General features: G+C 34.7%; 2 protein-coding genes across 4 annotated transcripts in view; one reads left to right on the top strand and one right to left on the bottom strand.

Annotated features, from left to right (window-relative positions):
- LOC121408908 (titin homolog) overlaps positions 1-7408 on the top strand; it is a 40723-nt gene extending 33315 nt beyond the window's left edge. For both annotated transcript variants that reach the window (XM_041600622.1, XM_041600621.1), the window contains 9 exons: positions 412-535; positions 1597-1808; positions 2227-2445; positions 3435-3507; positions 3828-3950; positions 4523-4582; positions 4754-4912; positions 5491-5627; positions 5970-7408. In XM_041600622.1, coding sequence (XP_041456556.1) covers positions 412-535; positions 1597-1808; positions 2227-2445; positions 3435-3507; positions 3828-3950; positions 4523-4582; positions 4754-4912; positions 5491-5627; positions 5970-6000 — 1138 coding nt within the window. In that variant the 3' untranslated portion in view covers positions 6001-7408. The remainder of the gene's footprint in view (positions 1-411; positions 536-1596; positions 1809-2226; positions 2446-3434; positions 3508-3827; positions 3951-4522; positions 4583-4753; positions 4913-5490; positions 5628-5969) is intronic.
- A 4454-nt stretch (positions 7409-11862) lies between these two features.
- The window catches only part of LOC121408907 (transcription elongation factor SPT6-like), a 33881-nt gene continuing 25540 nt past the window's right edge, over positions 11863-20203 (bottom strand). For both annotated transcript variants that reach the window (XM_041600619.1, XM_041600620.1), the window contains exons 28-38: positions 19829-19977; positions 19482-19622; positions 18880-19078; positions 17807-17922; positions 16067-16189; positions 15284-15482; positions 14760-14912; positions 14160-14237; positions 13551-13756; positions 12866-13083; positions 11863-12451 (exon numbers count right to left, since the gene is read on the bottom strand). In XM_041600619.1, coding sequence (XP_041456553.1) covers positions 12226-12451; positions 12866-13083; positions 13551-13756; positions 14160-14237; positions 14760-14912; positions 15284-15482; positions 16067-16189; positions 17807-17922; positions 18880-19078; positions 19482-19622; positions 19829-19977 — 1808 coding nt within the window. In that variant the 3' untranslated portion in view covers positions 11863-12225. The remainder of the gene's footprint in view (positions 12452-12865; positions 13084-13550; positions 13757-14159; positions 14238-14759; positions 14913-15283; positions 15483-16066; positions 16190-17806; positions 17923-18879; positions 19079-19481; positions 19623-19828; positions 19978-20203) is intronic.

The following is a 20203-nucleotide window of genomic DNA, read 5'->3' as shown; positions in this document are numbered from 1 at the left end:
CAAGATAAAATTCTTTATATTTTTATAAATTATACTTTAAAAACATTATGTTGCCTGCAATCTATCAATTCTAGGGCTGAGGAGATATGTAGCACCTCTGAAATTCTTATAACGTGTGAAATTATGAATTAGCATGCTACCCTAACTGCCATGAAACTTTGAGATGTTTAAAATGTGAAGGAATATGCACTCTCTGGTATTTTGGAGCAAATTTGTTAGCCCATGTTATGGAATCTTCAAATCTTCACTCCTAACACAGAGGAAAGCTAATTTTTTCCTAATTAGAAGATTCTATACCATGGAAGAGAAATAAAGAGCTTCCTATATAATAGTAAAACATGAATCCATGCATGAAGAAATGCTCATGAACATAATGTCACAGTTGTTCTCAATGTGTATTTTTTTCTATAGCACGTCATCTATGTATGAAGTGACTCTAGCCGAGGTAGCTCTCCTAAAGGCACAATATGATCACAGTACACTCCTAGCTAACATGGAGATTGCTATTGCTGACTACCAACTTCAAGCTGCAAAGGTACCCTAAAGATGATGAGCAATTTTAATTCTGAAGTGAATTTAATTGACAACTGCTGCATAATGAACTCTTCCATTTCCTGCTATCATTCATAATGTCAAATTTGGTATCATTTTTGTCTCACCTGCGAAGCAGAGTGAGACTATAGGCGCCGCTTTTCCGACGGCGGTGGCGTCAACATCAAATCTTAACCTGAGGTTAAGTTTTTGAAATGACGTCATAACTTAGAAAGTATATGGACCTAGTTAATAAAACTTGGCTGTAAGGTTAATCAAGTATTACTAAACATCCTATTAGAGTTTCATGTCACATGACCAAGGTCAAAGGTCATTTAGGGTCAATGAACTTAGACCATGTTGGAGGAATCAACATCGAAATCTTAACCTGAGGTTAAGTTTTTGAAATGTCATCATAACTAAGAAAATATATGGACCTAGTTCATGAATCTTGGACATAAGGTTAATCAAGTATCACTGAACATCCTGCATGAGTTTCACGTCACATGACCAAGGTCAAAGGTCATTTAGGGTCAATGAACTTTGGCCGAATTGGGGATATCTGTTGAATTCCCATCATAACTTTGAAAGTTTATGGATCTGATTCATGAAACTTGGACATAATAGTAATCAAGCATCACTGAAAATTTTGTGCAAGTTTCAGGTCTCTTGATTAAGGTCAAAGGTCATTTAGGGTCAATGAACTTTGGCCGAATCGGGGGTATCTGTTGAATTACCATCATAACTTTGAAAGTTTATTGGTCTAGTTCATTAAACTTGGACATTAGAGTAATCAAGGAAATTGTTCTTATTTCATAATATTCAAGAATTCCACTTTCATGTACCACTGCATGCTTTATAAAATAAAGGAATGGCAAGGACTTGAATATTTTTTTTTACAAGATTTAAGTCTACATATTGAAAATATCATAGAGTTGTACCTGACTGTCAAAAATTGTTTATGGCAGACAGAAGCCACTAGTGTATAAGGATTTTATTGAGTACATTCACAAGGCAGATCATTAACAGCACTTTTACATTTTTTTTTTTACTTTTGACTTTTAGATCGAGGAAGCCAAGAAGAAGGCTGCCATCTCACCCCGCGGTGCTCTCAACTTCTACAACACTTTGCCTCATAACCAGCAGTTTTCAGTGTTTGCTCTACTGGCTAGTGCAAGCTCACAGGGTTTTCATTTTCAGGTGGCTGAAAAAAACTCTCAGAGCGGAGTCTACATACAGAGCTGTCGCTCTGCAGATGTGCTGCGTGTCGGTGATAGGTGAGTATACCACTTTCATAAAACTTGTCACAATGTCTCTGATATAATCACCTCGAGCTACAGAAATATTTTGTAATATTAATATTGGAAATTTTCTGTTGAGATTGCCATTGATTTGCACATTTTATTAAAAATTCCTTCAAAATTATGTTTTTGTAATTTTATATTAATTTATTCTATTTAATTTATTTAATTTATATTATTTATGTCAATGTAAAAATGGATCAATTATCAAGACCTGTCTTATAAAAAAAGATAATATGATTTGTAAGATAATTGCCAGTATGATCGCCTGAACATGTTTATACATAATATGAAAACCATCACTGCAACACAATGGTATTGCTATATTTAGAGTAGAATGAGGATCCTTTTTCAGTTAGCAATTTAATTTTATCCTTACAATCTTGTACAACAGAGTCATAGAGGTCAATGGTCACAGCACGTTGGGGTCAAGTGTCTTAGAGGTCAACACCTTGTTGAACCGGTCCAAGAAAGCCCAGCTGGTATGCATGCGGGCTGGACGGGATCAGGTTAGCATGGAGGTGGACAGACTGACCAGACAACTAGCCACCGCTTCAGAACACTATGAGTCATGCTGGCAGGAGAATAAGAGGTTAACAGATATAGTTCATAGGTAAGGTAATAGAGAGGAGAAAGGAATAAGCAGTAGGATTTGATTGTGATAGCTGAGGTGCTGTTGATGGTGGTAGTAGTGACCATAGTAATGATGGTGAAGATGGAGAATGGTCATGATGAAGATGTTGCTGTTGATGCTGGTGGTGGTGGTGGTGGGGGTTATAATGCCATTGATCATAATATTTGTGGTAGTGTGGTGATGATGATTTTAATGATGAGGAGGAGGAGCTGGTGGTAGTTAAAGGGGAATGAAACCTTTGGAACAAATAGGCTTGTGTAGAAACAGAAAAATCAAAGAATAAGAATAAAGAAAGTTTGAGAAAAATCTGACAAATAATGAGAAAGTTATGAGCATTTGAATATTGCAATCACTAATGCTATGGAGGTCCTCCCATTGGCAATGCGACAAGGATGTGTGATGTCACTGATGAACAACTTTCCCTTTGGTGGACTATAAAATACCCTAAAAAATGTCTCTTTTTGCTTTTTCTTATGATGATACAAACTCTTTATCCATGATGTATTCCTAAAAAAATATGTATTACATGCCCTCATGTAGAAAGAACACATGATCTATGGATAGATGTGATAAAAGAGGCAATTCAAGTGAAATATATACTAAAGTAATGGGGAGAGTTGTTCACAAGTGACATCACACATCTTTGTCGCATTGCCAATTTGCTATCTCTATAGCATTAGAAATCGCAATATTCAAATGCTCATAACTTTCTCATTATTTGTCCGATTTTTCTCAAACTTTCGTTGATCTGTTTCTTTGATTTTTCTGTTTTTACACAAGCTATCTTGTTCCAATGGTTTCATTCTCCTTTAAGTTTGCTTTTGTTTTTTTAGAGGAAGGAGTGGAGAGAATGGTTGTAATAACGATGTCCTTATGTTTGCTATGATTTTCTAAATCTTACCATAAAAGCATACATGTATACTGACCTCAAACCATCAATAGTTGATTATTCTGTTGCGTTCTTTTAGATTGAGACCTCTAGAGCATCAGGTCCTGGAACTTAATCAGCAGAAAGTCACAATGCAACAACTTCACCACAAGGTAACAATGTTTTTAGTTCATATATAGAATCATGATCAATGAATGCAAGAATTCAGATGAAATGTATGTAATGATATTCTCTGCTGTAAATGTTATTATTGTATATATCATAATAATTTTATCATATTGAATGACCGGTTTGTGGATTGCATGAAAGAAGTCTTCAACCGCTCCTATCACTTTAATTAGGTTCAGTACAAGCCATTTTATATAAAATGTCTGTTTCAATACAGACTCTCAAATTTCAATTGCAATATCAATCTATGATTCCCCGAGTTTGTCTGTAATGTATCTCTTAATATTTGTTTTGAATTGTATAGATTGAGACATTAGAGTCTAGGAATCAAGAAATATCAGAGGAGTTGCGTATGGCCCATGAAGGGAACATCAACCAATCAAATCATGCTATCAGTCGATTGCAGGGCGACAAGGAAAGATTAGAGGTAAGTGTTAGTCTTTTTTTGTTTACATTCTTGTATCATTTCAGTTATGATTGCTTGATTGTGATTAGGCTATTCCTGAAAATAATCGACTGTTTTTGTCCATCCATCCTCTCTTGTCTTATTTTACTTCATGCTCAAGCCATGATAATTTGATAATATTGCAAACTTTCAAATGAACTAGAAAACAGAGAAATCATTTCAGAAAGGTCATACATGAGGGGGTCAGGTTCGCATATTTTATGCAAAGTCCCAATAGTTAAAGGTGATGATAATCCTCCTCTCATCTTTCTCCCTCTCTTTAAATTCTAACTATAAAAATATCTGACCTGTGCATCTAACAAAACTCTTTGAGAATGATTCTTTGCTGTTAATTTGATGAATAACTTATTTATCATATAATCTCATGACAGACTTGTCTTGGTCAGTATAAGGAAAGCAAAATACCTTATTTGAATCCAAATATAAAGTATATCACCAAATGATATATCAATAATATTTCTCTTGAAATAGGTATTGACCTACTTTCACCCATTTCCACAAAACTTATATACCTTTTCATTTAACTTATACAGACAAGGGTACGACAACAGGAACAGAAGCTTAAAAAGCTGGAAGCTGAATTAGCACAGAAGGTAATATATTTGAATGAATATTTTAGATTCATTTATGATATTATTGCTTCAAAGAAATATGTCATATACACCATGTATTTGAAAATATGTTGACTATAGGGGGAATGCTTCTGTACATGTGTGGTATCAATAAAAAGAAGTTTTCTGTAATCTGTATTCTTTGTACCATAGAACTCAGAGACCTCATCTATAGTGAAGGAGCGTGATGATGCCCTGAGTAGGCTAAAGTCTATTGACCTCAATCGGAATGAAGAGGTAAAGGCAGATGACCTTATTGCCAGTGCTAATAATGATGCACCACTATGGGAAGTTCTTAAGCCTGCCAATAAGGTGAGCACGCTTAACGGTTGTAAAGCCCATGTCTATTGACATAAAGTATGCAATTAATAAGATAATTACTAGATAGAGTAAATACAAAAAAAAATGAACAACTATAACGTAGATGGGAAATGAATCTACTGACAAAAATAAATAGAATTAGATGATGAATGAATATGTTAATGAATATCAATTAATAATCACAAGTAAATGCTGATGAATCAATAAATGAATGGTTGTAAATTTGGATGAAAAAAAGAAGAATTAATCAAATCATCAAATGATAGATGGTTGATTGATGGATGGATGGAAAAACCAGTATAGATTTTTTTTTTCAAAAAGGTATGAAAATGTTCCTCAATCAGTTGAAGTTGAAATAAAACACACAAAGTAAAGAAAAGAACAACATACTGCTGTTTCTTAACTTTTATTTTAGATATATACATGTATATAGATATTTAAATAGATATAAATAGTTAAAGAGAAATTTAGATATACCTCAAATGTTATATTTTATTATATTATATTTTGCTTGCGGTACACATGTAAATAAATCTGATATGATATGTGTGTGTATTTATCTTTGATAGGATGAGATACTTCATGTGCTTCAAGATGAGTTAGAGGAAGCAGGGAGGCAGAAACAGTATTTAGACCAACTCTATACCCTCATGTTAGAGAGAGCTCCAGAGCTATTAGAACATCTAGAACAGGACTTTGAAGGAAGGTAGGTGTCAATGAAATAATAAACTTACAGCACATCAAATCTGGGGCCACTTTAAAATGTTACACATGGTTTGCAAACAACTGGTTTGTTTGGAGTGCCAAACAATATGTTACGTGTTTCCTCAATTCAAAGCCTTTTCATTAATCATCTATACAGTGTGGCATGAAATGTACTTAAAGTGTAATTGACAGTCAAAATATCAGTCTATGTGATTATACCATACATAGATTATAATTCAATGTAGGCTGATTAGGACATCACACTTGACTTATTTCACCTTGTTTAAACTTACTGGCTGTATTTCTACTAATTTTCTTCTTTTTTCTTCCATGTATTTTTCAGCGAATTGTCAGGCAGCGAAGAATTCTGCTAGTTCTCAACTCAATTTCTGCTACCAAGCAGCAAGATGGACAACTCACTTTTTATTCCAGTATTGGAAGTCAGCATCAGGAAGCAATCACTGGTCATCACATTTTGTCATTGTCACTCGTATTGCAGATTTGTCATTGCTATGGTTGATACATTCTATTCATTACTACTGATCTTATTTGCCTTCAACCTTGAGAGGATGGGGGGGGGTATGATGTCCATTATTCAACCCCCCCCCCTTGCATGATATGTCACCCTATTATCCTGAAATGCACAGGGATAATCTTGTATGTGCAACTTCACAACATTCTTCTTTGAAGTCTTGTGTAGCTTTTGAAGTCGAGTAAATATGGATCCATTTCTTTAGCACAGCAAATATGAAAGCATTCTACTGCACTCCACTCAATATAAGATATCATATTACCCTGGCTGTAGCTGGGCTGCCAAATAGGCACTAGGAATACAACCTTGTGGGTACCCATTGACCTCACCTTAGTTGGGTGTTGCATAATGTAGATGAATTTCTTGCTGAAGGAAATATAACACTACGACTGGAATTCAAACCCATGGCCCACATACTCAGAGGCGAGAGTCAGAACCACTTGACCAAACCAGCTCCACATTAAATGCTAGTATGTGTGTCAACTCTCAAACAGTTGTGTGAACAATCCCATAGCATAGCTGTTTTGTTAAAGATTTTGATTGGCCCATAGTTCTTATATACAAAACATTATTCCCATCTCTGCAATATTTGTTGCCTCATATTCCCATTGACACATGAAAGCAATTAATGCTTGTACTACATGAAACAAGCATCTATAGAGTATGCTTTTATCATTTTCATCGAACTATGAAAGCTTGCATACTTGCACTGTTTCCTTTATTGCCAGCTTCTAAATGTTATTAATATGAAAAATGAACTTGTATTATGCAATATTTTGGTATTCCTGTCTTGTGTGCTTGGACTTTGGTTTTGATTCGTATTCTGTCATGCACCTTGAATTGTATATTTTATTTCATTTTCAGTCCATCCACTGCCGAATATTGCACTCAAATAATGAAAAAAATATATATTTATCCAGATTTATATTTTAATGGAATTTCATTTTATATGTGTAGTATATAAATAGCATTTTCTTTAGCTTGGATTGCACATTTCTGCCCTACTCAAAGTTCTGTCATGAAGCCTGTGTAGGAGGACTGTTAATATCTCAAATCAAACAAGAAGTTTCCCTTATAGGCAGGTGATCTTTATGGTCTAATTGAATCTGTACAGGAATTTTAACTGAATACTGGCCCATCAGTATGATTAAATCTAGTAGTAGAATAAAATGGTTGCAGTACAGTATTCAACAGAAGTGAGTATATCCCTCATAAAAAATCATCAACTTTTCAGTGCAGTTCTTCACCAAAATCTTGAACCAAAACAAAAAAAAAATGGAGGAGACATGACAAGATGTATCATCTTTTAACGATAATGGAATGTTTGTTTGAAAGAATCTGCAAAGTTATGCTTATTAATGTTGGATAGACTCACTTCTGTTTGATGCTGTATGTTGACAAGTTATTAGTTCATTTGATCATTTCATAAAATGGTAACTGGTGCAAGTGGAAGGTAGGCCAAGTGGTGGTTGTAACGCTGAGACCACAAAAGTATTTTGGTATTAGACCAAATAGGCTTAGCCACTCAAGTATATTACAGTTTAGGAATAAGACCAAGTGTTGCATGGACTAGAAACATATTCTTCTAACTCAAAAGTTATTTCCATATGTCCTAATTGATTTGACTTATGTTAGATGTATTTTTTTATCAATGCATTTCCTTGTTATATTTTCTCAGGAAAATCCAACAATCAAATAATTTATAATTTTGGAAGAGCTGGAATATAAGCAAACTCGAGTTAAGAGAACAAATCGTGATTTAAATTGCAATTCATTTAACAAATTACAAACAATCAGATTTAATTGACTTTGTGCTTGACCTGTTCATAAGTGTATGTATTTTGTATTTATCATGTTATTAGTTCTATATTGATAGATAGGACATATAAGTATTGTTTTGTTGTTGTTTTTTGCTGTGACTTCATACAGACTTATCACTTTATAAACAAAAAATTGTAGAGTTACTTTTATATCTCAATTTCCATTTATTTTGTTTCATTTGAGTAACTCTTCAAATTGACTGCATAAAATTGCATTTCCTTTACTTTTTGTTATGGTTTAAATATATTTCATAATCTTTTTTATTTTTACAAGACATGTACCTTTGAATGTTTCAATTTTTCTGGTATGATTCATATACATCACATACATACAATTCATGATAATTTCAGTAGATTTGTTAATTTGCGATTGTGAGGTTGATATGTTCCTCTCCTGCTTAAATTACATGTTTCAATGAAAGCAAATAACCATTGTTAAGTGGTAATTTTGTTTTGGAATATTCAAATCTAGTTTCCAATAAAAATCTTGTTTTTGCCTGTGCAGTATGTGTTCTTAATTTCATATTTAGATATTGATTTGTTTTATAGTCAATTAATTGATTTATTTATACTTATAATCAAAACACTGAAATTCTTTGTACTGCTCTTTGTTTTCTTCATCTCTCATCACCATATCACATGTACATTTCACTAGCTTGCCAAATGCTTTTTGTAATATATCTATATCAATGAACTATATTTATTCATGTATATATTTGTTTCAAGTTTTTGTAGATTTTCAATCACGTGTCTATATATCACTTAAATGATTTCAAATTATTTATCAAATATGAAAAACTTGAAATTTGGTATTAATGAATTGGTATATGTAAAGTGGTCATAATCATGTTGTCAAATATTTTACATACATGTAGTATGTTCCATGTATATCGAATTTATGTATAGTGTATGTTTTGTAACATAATAAATAAGGAAGGGAAGTTAATTGATGTATTAAGTAGTGTTTTTCTTTAGTGTAAACATTCAACGAGAATGGACTCACTCAAAATCACATTTAAATGTTATGTCATGTCACCTGTGTATACAAAAATAACAATATCCAGACATGTACATGTAGATTACCTCAGCTATTAAAAATTATTCCCAGTTGAAAAAAGAGAGAAATTAGATCAAGCAACTTTCCTTCAGGCAAAAAGAATAACTTTCAACTGCAAAATTGAGCTAGAATTCACAAAGGTTGGTATAAAGTTTAAACCCAAGTGGTTATATTCTGAAGTCGGGTTTAACTTAAACTCCAGTTAAAGTTGTGGTTTAAGTTTGGATAGCCGATTGTTACATAAATCACTAGCAATAGAGATAAATTTCACCTCATTTGGCTCTCGAATCATTCATAATTGTGTAGGAAGTATAACTAGATGATTGTCTTCACCATCGATGAATCAGGAAAGAGCACAGTAAACATAAGAAGCATACAACTTAAGAAAAAAATTGACACTTTTGGCTTGCCATAATTTTAGTACAGAATGAGACCATGGTCTAAGTTAAACCTGCCTTCAGAATATGGGCCAAGGAAAATTCAGATATAGTAAACTAAAGGGGTTCTTGATTCTAGAGCACATGCACACAAAGGTTCAGTAAAGCAATGCACATGCTTTTGGCAAAGGGTACAATATCAATGTAAATAAAATGGGTTAAACCATACCATCATGAATGAATATAGCTGCATTTTCAAACTATGAGGTCCATTATTGGACCCACAACACAAGCTTTAAAATTGGCTTTAACATTGATTTATATGCTTGATTGTAAATATTGACCAATGTAATCAATTGTACCTTCAGTCAAGCACCTTTTGCTTTGTCTTATGGAGGCCCTGACTGCAAGCTTCATGTAATGTCCCCTCAATGAGAAGATTTCACAAGACTGTTCCTTTTCTTAAATTCATGGTTTTATTTCTTGATATCATTCTTCATACAATCATATCCTTTTTCATCAAGCAAACCAGATTTCCATACAAAAGTTTCTTAGAAACAAACAGATGTTACCAACAAATCAATTCAGCATTATCATTGTACATGAAATTGTGGAACAGAAATGAAGCATTGTTTTTCAAGACAAAAGAATTGTGAACATAATCAAGTTATACATGTTATTAATTTCTATTCACAAGTACATTTGGTGTGTAATAATCATCAATAGAAATTAATTGAACATGACCTTGTTTAAGAATTCACATTATGCATTATTTGGCGAGCTAAGCATAACACAATGTGGTTTATTAGATGTTATAAAACGGGTTCAAGGATGTAGCCAATGGTGAGTGTGTATTCATGTCACGTGTTCATGCTTTAATTATGCGCAACCTTCCAGTCGTGCAGCACTGTGCAATTTTTGTGCAGCATTAGTTCCAATAGCACGTAAAAACTGATACGCGTTCAGTAAGAGGCTGGCTAGGATTTTGATGCGCTTACTTAGGCGCGCATAGTAGATACGCCTGTGATGTCATGATTGACAGTATTGTGATCTCTTCGTCTGTGCGATTGTACACAAGTTGGAGGGATTTGAACAAGATTTCCAGGAAAAATTCATTTTGCCGACCCGTTTTATAAAACAATTAATGCACATTTTAAGATTTGTGATGTTAGTGACAATGCGAGCAACTCTCGGGCATTCACAATATCATGCAAAAGCACTCGGCGCAAACGCCTCTTGCTTTCGCATAATTGTAAATACCCTCGAGTGTGCTGCATCGTCATAACACACTCATAAATGTGCATTAATTGTATAATATTGTTCTTTTTTTTAAAAAAAGTAATAGATCCTTTTTCTTAACTTCCACTTGCAATTTATATGTATACTGTATATACAATGCCTGCACACATGATCAAGCACATTCATTTGAAATCTGTACTTCATGTCAAATGGTTGCACAAGAATTAGAAAATATTTAAATATATTTACATACAGTAGATGTCAGAAAATGTAACAAAACGATCTCATAGTCTCTAATTCAAACATCACATTTCATACGACCTCAATATTTGTATTACCTAGCATCAGCTTTGCAATATCAATAGAAATTCCAAGGTGGTTACTTTCATGGATTTTGTAAACCTTTGCAAACTATTGTGCACTTTTGTATATAGCCTCTCTGCAAAATATAATCAAAGAAAAGGGAGATTCAATATGATGAATAGGTCAATGATTCTAAAAAAAATTTGTTCATTGAAATAAAAAGCATGACTTATCCCATCCTCAGTTTGCCAATTTGTTAAAAATGTCTGTTAATTGAACCAATACAGTAAACATAGATTGATTATTATATCTGTATGCATGTGTTGGAAGCCGCTTTGGTATTAAAATCATCCCACCAAAGAACAAATTGAATTTTGGATTGGTTAAAATAATACATCATATAATTGTAATGCTTATATTCTGTTGAATATTCACTTAATATATTCATCAACTTGCATATATACATATGCATGGTAGTGTATACACACACATTTGCATCTAGCACCCGTTTTCTTTAAAACAATATTCACAGGACCTTTCCATTAAGCAATCTGTCCACATGTTACCTTTCTTAATAAAAAGGAGGAAGAATCTATCCTCTTTGATCAAAGATCATACTCTCTTCTTTAACATTCATTTTCCCTTCTTGTCTTGCTCCAACTTAAAACAAGACAAATATTGTCCTCAAGAGCAATTTATTTTTTTTTACAGAAATAAATTAAGAGAAGGAACAAACTAAGTTCTTCATGCAAAATTCAAAGAAATTATATATGTTGTATACATTTTTGAAATGTCATACACTTGAGCTGAAACAGAATAACTTCAATATTCAGATTAAACTCCGAAATCTATTGACATCAGTACACAGAGTGTCATTTCATTTTAATATTTGGCTTTTATCGTGTTCATATTAGGCTTAGATTATGCCAAAACTGACATCCTGATATCCTCAACACAATGGCACAAATGTCCTGGCCATGAAAAATGCTTTTCCATCGATAAAGGCAACTGAACCTTCAACTCCCTGGCTGGGTGCAGGGGTATTTGTGATTGACATAAAGCTAGGTCCAAAGCCTAGTAGGTCACCAAATGCATATGATGGAGCTTTGCAGTCTACAAACAGTGGTACAATCTCTTCATGAATGAGAGGCGTTGAAATCCCACTTCCCTCACTCGGCACAGGGATATGAGATTGAAATGAGTCTTAGTACACGCAATGCAGGTACTGGCTATTCAATGGAGCTTCATGAGGTCCATAAACATCAATACATTCAAATCTCTTCATCAATGAGGGGTGTTGAATCTCCGCCTCCCTGGCTGGGTGCAGGGGTGTTTGAGATGGACATTGGGCTAGGTTCATGTAGAGCTGGGCTAGGTTGGACGGCTGGGCTTCGCAGGTTCTGTTGGCGTTGTTTGGCCCAAAGGGCAGCTTGCTGGGCCCAGTCCACTGGTCCTCCAGTACGTGGCATTTCACGGCTACTGCTGCTACCACTACTCCTGAAAATATAACAAGTAATAAATTGTTCTTGAATTCATATATGAATCACAAAGTCTTTTTCAAGTAGGTAAATTTCATAGACAAAACCAATAAATATTACTACGAACTTCATACAGTTGATTCACTAATTTATCAAAGACAATAAGATTAGAACAGCAATTAGAACAATTGATTGAAGATCATACAGATTAAGCCATGCTAGTATTAGATAATATGGACATTAGACAAAATGATATTGGACCAAGAAGCTATAAACCACTTCACAATATGCTATCTGACCAGATGGACCTAAAATCACTTGAAACTGTTTTTGAATAGAAAAATAGTAAAAAACTTTGGTCTGAAAATGGTATACCACAACTTGAATTCATAGTGTTCCCCTATCCCTGAAGAAGAAATGTGAGTAACCATACCTCTGTGGTGTTCTTCCAGCACTCCTGTGTGGAGCCTGTTGTGGCTGTTGTGTAGGAGTACTCCCACCCCATGACTGGCGAGGAGTGGTGCGTGATTGGTACTGGGGTGTGCCCTGGGGTGTCATGCCAGCCACAGAAGGGGTACGGGCGGGGTTGATCTGGGGGGTCCTGTTGACCTGTGGGGTGCGGGCTACACCTCCCTGAGGGGTGCGCATTCCCTGGAAGATATTACAAAGGGCAAAGGGCATACAACTATTTACTTCTTATACAAAACAATGCATTACCAAACTTTTGAATTCTTTTGTAATGCTTTTAAAACTTGATTCTAAAAATTCCTAACATTTCAGATTGAAAACATGTCATTTGTTGAGAGATAATGGGAATAATTCTAAAAACCACAATTTGGTAACTCCATGCAAATGAATAACTCGTAATTATTCTCACAGGTTTTAATCTTCCCTCCTTTTGTTTTACTTCAGTTATTCCAGATCATACTAATGACAATGAAATTATATAAATATTTAAAGACACTCTGACACTTGGCCCACAGAAGAAAAGTCGTCAGAAAAGAATTTAACCAAATTTACTTAGATTTTCAAAAAGTGTATTACTTTTCCAAAATGCACAATATCCTACAACTCTTTGCTCTTTCAGAAAACACAAACAAATCCAGAAACCCTCTCACCTGGTACGAAGGAGTGGCACCAACAGGTGTAGTGATATTCTGTGGAGTAGTGTAGGGGTAGCCATACCCATAGCGACCTGCTGCTGTACCAGTCAAGGGTGTCTGACGGCCTGGAGTCTGTCGAGGGGTACCTTGAAGCACACTGGGCGTGGCATACATACCCCCTGTGAATGTGGTACCGGTCTTTTGGATCATGGGTGTGCCCGCTGGAGAAAAATTAAGCAAAATCATGAATATCAAATAAATTATGGAAAACGTAAAGAACTATTCATTTTTTTTCCAATTTTACAAAAATTGTTAAGGAGCTCTTTCATTTCTAAGTATGAGCTGTAATCAAGCTTAGAAAACATGTCTTCGTTCACAAGTACACTTTGTTGTATGAACAATAGCTTTAAGACATGAAATAAAAAATTTTGATAAAATATTATTTTTAAAAATTTTTTTTTTTTTCCTCCTCAAAGAAAAAATGAAAGTATGGACAACACACATGACCTAAGATCATTATCAATGCTACCATGGTCATTATCATCATCAAAATGAAATATCAAACTTGTTGATGTCTTCAGTACTTGGTTAAGACACCAAAGAGAATCCAAATATCTTACTCACTTTGCCAAGGTGTGCCATCATGAGCAACAGACATGGGTGTCCTGTGAGTACTCATTGGTGTTGGAGTCACATTCATACCTGCAACAAAAGATGATGAACAGATGAGCCAGATTATTGTCACTTCCATATGCATATAAGTTCATCCCAGTGTTTGTCCAATCATTCTTGAGTAATTGTCGTCTTCATAATGACCTTAGGTGATCTTTCGACAGCGACACCCTAAAATCTAATCAGATAATAGTCCCTCCTATATACATACATGACCCAAGTTTAAAGTAATTCCAATAAACAATTCATTCTCGGGTCATCACTAGAACACACAATAGACTATTGGACAAATAAAAATAGCTTTTTAAAAGGCAAAGTTGTACTACCAGTTTTTCAATAAGTTCATTCTGCTTGACATTTTTAATGTCCCTTACAGTAGCGGACCGTGACCCGGAGGAGACAAAGCATTGGAGGAGCACTGTATTGTTTGTGAACAATGCTGTGCCCCTCCAATGCTTTGTCTCCTCCGGGTCACAGTCCGCTACTGGTCCCTAAGATATAATCTGTATATAAATGCAATAAAATATGTCAGTAATATGTAAGGTAACTAACCAGGTATTGGATCTCTAAAATGAACCTTGAACCAGCGATGTAAAGAGTTGATTGTTGTGAACATCTGACCTCTGAACTTATACCCATCAGGTGTAATAGTGACATACTCATGTCTTCCTTTGCTTCGTGGCTGGTATGACAACAGGAACTTGCCTGGAAAGAAGACCATTAAATGCATTACCACATAAAAGGGATTAAAACAGAAGGAAAAAAGTACTATCTATAATATATTTTTTTTATTAAATTAATCATGGAGTATACAAATCCAAAAATTACTATACATTTTAGAATTCATTCAACCATAATGACCAGATTCATGTGAGAAGACTGAAAAATACCTTAAAACAACATGGAAAGAATAAGATTTTGCATCATCTTTCACATGTTTAGATAAAATATCAGGTATATAAACCTAGTCAAAGTACATGTACTTGATCTAATTTTCACAGATCCAACATCGACCAAAAAAATATGAATCTTATACAAAAGAATTGAAACTGATCAATTGTTCTGCTTTCTCATACCTGGATAGTCTTTACAGAAACACATGAAATATGGGATACGACTTGGTGCCTTCTTCTTTTCAGCAGCGAGACACTTGTCCATGAGTTCCTTGCTACCCCCTTCTACGTCCCGGTAGTATTTATGAGAGGTGACGTCTCGTACGAAGGCTGCCATCGGCTGGATGTGACGGGCTATGATTTCATCCAAGTCCTCAAATCCCTGAAAATTAAACATGATGAGAATTCATATAACGTGAGATCATTTCCACATGTGAATATTTGCATTTACATCACATTTCAAATTATATGTAAATAATTTTTGTTGTTCTGCTCTGAAGCGCCTTGAGCATCTAATCAAGATGGAAAGTGCGCTATATAAATCTTATGTATTATTATTTCTCACAAGATGGATCATATCATGTAAGACAGAATATTTTGTATGTTAACAAAGTCATCAATCTCTTTATGATTACCCATATTACAGACACTTATGATAACGTACAGAAAAACAACAAAAATTAATTAAATGTTTATTTTGTCAACTACAAAAAAGAAAGTAACATAGGTACAAGGAATGGTGAAAGTATTGCTCAATAAAAACAAAGGTTTCTTTGCAATGATGTTGACGATTATGAAGATAATGATTACAAAGAGGGTGATTATGGAGATAATAAATATGATGACGATGATGGTCTTTACAACAGAGTGGGATAGATTGCTCATAACAACAAAAACACATCTTGCATATATATAATACTCAATACAATGTTTTAAAGTGTTTAGAGACAATGATGATATACCAACCTCTTCTCCAATCTTTAATGTTGATCCCAGACTGAAATCATTATCTTTCCCTTCTTCTTGTACATCAATATGCTGATAGATACCATCATCTACTTTCCATGTCACCGTCAAATGATCAGCTCCCTAATAAATCCAATTAAGTCAATCAAATCATTGAAAGTTAATTTTTTAATATCATCATTCTGAATTGTCGTATTGGCAGATTTTTTTGGTGTGTTTTGTGTACTTCTGTGTTGTTTCTTTTGAATAAAAATCCTCGCAAAATTTTATTTTTGTTTTGCCATTAAATTTCACAAATACTTCAACATGATCAGATATAATCCCATACTTGCCAATTTTAGAAAAAAAAGAGGAATCCATTTTTCACGCAGAGTAACGAGCGCGTGACATTTTGCGCGGGAAGGGTGTGGGAGTACCCCCTCCCACGGTTAGAAATTTTTTGAATTTTAGAACATGAAATGGGGGGTTTCCTTCACTTTTGAAGTGCTTTTTACTTGTCCACAAAGAAGAAAAATATCTTAATTTTGTCCCAGTGTAATGAAACATGAAACAGGAAAATCAACAGGATTCATTTCATGAAATTGTACCAAATTTTTTTACTTCAAAAACATGTATTTCCATTACAATAATAACTGGATATTTCTCAGAATACTCCTCGTATTTCCAAATAATTTTGGCTTTATTTCACCAAAACAGACTAAGTCTAAATGCATGTAACTTACACATGAACTTAGAAGCTAAATTATGCAATTGCAATTGCACCGGTACGGAACTCACTAACCCAGGGAGCTCCGACCCGCGAAACGGGCGGGCGGCTGCGACTGGGCTAGGTACCGTTACTCAGTCACTGCCCACCCTGCACCCATGCACTGTCTGTAAAACTCTGTATAACAATCGGAATCACAGCCACAACTCACATTCACAATCCAAACGACGCATTGGCGATGGTATCCAGTTTCCACACACTAAATTTGTAATTTTGGCTTTAAAATTCCATGGAAAACTATATCCTTTGGCCTTTAATCCGACGATCGTTGAGCTGGATCTTACGTTTGCACACGTATGCACTTGCAGCGCGGTAACCCACGGAGCTCCGGCCGTCGGTAACCCGGCACAGGCCGAAGCTCCCTAGGTTAGCAGCGAGGTATACTCGCGCTCGCGACGTCGCAGCTTGCATTGTATTTGCCTGTGTTGTTGCTCTAGCTGTGTTTGCACGTGCTTCTGCAATGTGCGCGCCATGTGAGATAGGCAAAGTGAAAAACTACGTACAAGGGTGTGTTCAGTTAGTGGAAATATAATGCTATTTGGGATATTGCGATATCCAGGTGTCCGCAAGCTTCATATTGGTCTAACCTTCGCTCCAGCCGTTTTTTTAATATTATCAATGTAAAAATTAATGAAAATCTGAATTATGGGGTTGATATTCGTAATGCGGAATTGGCAATAAAAATCGGGATGATTCCGCCAAAATCGAAATGGTTGGCAAGTATGTAATCTGGCCTGCCTACACACAATGTACGCATTCTACACTTTAATCCATAGAGATATATTCGAGCCAGTTGCTGTGTGAGGCACCCACAATAATGAGGAAACTCACCTTACTTTACATAGCCAAAATACACATTTTCAAACACAAAAACACTACCTTCAAAATTCATTTAGCATTAGAATTTAGAATTTAGAATTGAATTTATATTGCTTATCTATAGACAAGAATAATATATTTTTGCAGAAATTTACCTTACTACTTGGTCTTATGATGACATCGCCTACATCCGACTCTCTCATCACTTTCTCAGCTTGTTTATAGGTGATATTTTGGAAGGATGGATGCACGATAACCCTCTTCACATATGCTGAATTGAGAAAACAGTATTAAAATATATTGTAAATATCTAAACTAAAATCTGAAATGTAAGAGAATGTGCCTAATTTTATTTTTACTTTCTTTACATGAATAAATACATAGAAACAAAACATCACATATATTTTTTTTCAAAAGTATAAAACATCGTGGAACAGCAGTTCAATTCAAAAAATACATAAGAAAACCATAACTGACATCCATAAATATCAAGAATGAATACAATTAAAAGGAATTTTTGAAGACTTTCTTCATTTCCCATATGCAAATATTTTTAAAATTCCCATCTCTACTAATAACAAATCAATCACAAGGTAAGAAGATGATGTTTTCTGTTGAAATGTCAAGGAATATTTTCAAGAAGTCTTGGTTCTGATTCACAATTTTTCATTAGACTGAACTCAAAATAGAGGAATGATATTAAAGGGGAAGTTCACCCTGAAGAAAACTTTGTTGTAAAAATAGCAGAAAAATAGTAAAAAATATTGGTGAAGGTTTGAGGAAAATCTGTTTAAGAGTAAGAAAGTTATTAGAGTTCAAAATTTGGGATTTGTGACGTCATAAACGAGCAGCTGCCCCATGTGTTATGTAATATAAAATGTATGAATTTCAAATTTTGTATGGTTCCTGATGACTTAATTCTGTTTTCTTTTCATGATCGGGTGTGAAATGATTTGTCTATTGATATACAAAAGTTACAGTGAAAACCATTTTCAATTTTCTGAGAAAATGACATTTCATTGATATTTTACCATTCGCTATGTAGGAATGCTGCTCGCATATGACGTCACAAATCAAATAATTGAAATTCTAATAACTTTTTAATTATTTGATGAATTTTTCTCAAACCTTCGGTAATATTTTTTATTATTTTTTCTGCTATTTTTACAATAAACTTTTTGTCAGGGTGAACTTCCCCTTTAATCGCTTCAAACAGTATATGACTTACTGCTGGATGCTGCAGCCTTCTTCTTCTCATCTTCATCCTTTTGCTTATCCATCTCAGCTGCTTCATAGTCGTAGTAAGTATCACGAGGTGGTGCCCATTCTCCGTTACGATCCTGGAGATCGGAGCTCCTGCTTGTCAGATCCACCTGGAACCTCTCAATGTCAATCTTCATGATGCGAGCATGGAGGGTCATACCAATCTATAGAGAATCAAGTAACTGATTATTCGCTCATTTCCCAAAATATACAATCAGGATTTGTCTGTGCAATTGTGGACTATTTGAATGCAATTATAGTGGACATTGCAGGAAACTTGTAATCTATTAAAAAGCTCCAAATCGGCACTGAACCTGGGAATTACACATTTGCAATTCATTATACACTCACCCATTTCTTGCATCAGAAAATTGCAACTAACCTATCGGTTTCAATTTTGTAGCTGATATCTGCAATTGATTGCAACTTCCCAGGTTCTTGTAAATCACCATTCACAAAAACACACATAACGGCAATCTGCAATTGAAACTTCCTAACCACTTTTCAGATTATCTGTACAACATCCATCAAAGGACATTAGATGGTCAGTTGATTGGTCAGACTTACCTTGACCCTGTCTTCAGGATTCTTGACCTTGCTGTCACTCAGGAACTTGGTGTGAATAAATCCCATGATGCCATTGTCCAGACGAACTTTGACCCCTACTGCCTGACCTGGGCAGTTACCTGTGTCGAAATGGCTCCATACCTGAGTGAGAGAGATTGTAATTGGGAAATGATCAAAGTCTAGTCTGCAAAACATTGTTTAGAAATTAAACAGGGACTAAGAAACTGCTGCTTTTCTGACTTTAAGAGAAAAATATCAGTTTGATTATTGAATTTATCAATTTTTTCTTGCAACAAAGAGATTATCCATGCTGAATATCTTGATTTAAAAACAACAATCTGTCTTACCTCGTTGAGTTCAAAGAAGTTATCTTGTTGACAGAATGGACATAGCCATAATCCTGTCTCATCATTCTTACTAGGATTAGCATCATCTAACATCTCCCTGGTGGGTCTCCTCCTTGCAATACCAGTCACTACACATGTTACCATTTTACCTGTAAAAGGTTAAAAAAGTTTGTTACAACAAAGTCAAGCACCTGTCAAAGAGTACCTGACAATTTTTACTGACATTGCTTAAGAGTAGACAAATTTTCCTCATACACCATGTTCGAGATGCCAACCTTTCAAATCAACAATACATAATATGGAAGATGAGCCCATCCATTCATTAAATTTCAGGTGTAGGCATAAACCAATGCAAAGTTTTCATTTCAACAAAGA

Source organism: Lytechinus variegatus, chromosome 2, assembly GCF_018143015.1.
Source record: "Lytechinus variegatus isolate NC3 chromosome 2, Lvar_3.0, whole genome shotgun sequence".
NCBI lineage: Eukaryota > Metazoa > Echinodermata > Echinoidea > Temnopleuroida > Toxopneustidae > Lytechinus > Lytechinus variegatus.
Note: the sequence above shows the minus strand (reverse complement) of the source record. Positions and strands in the feature narration are given on the sequence as shown.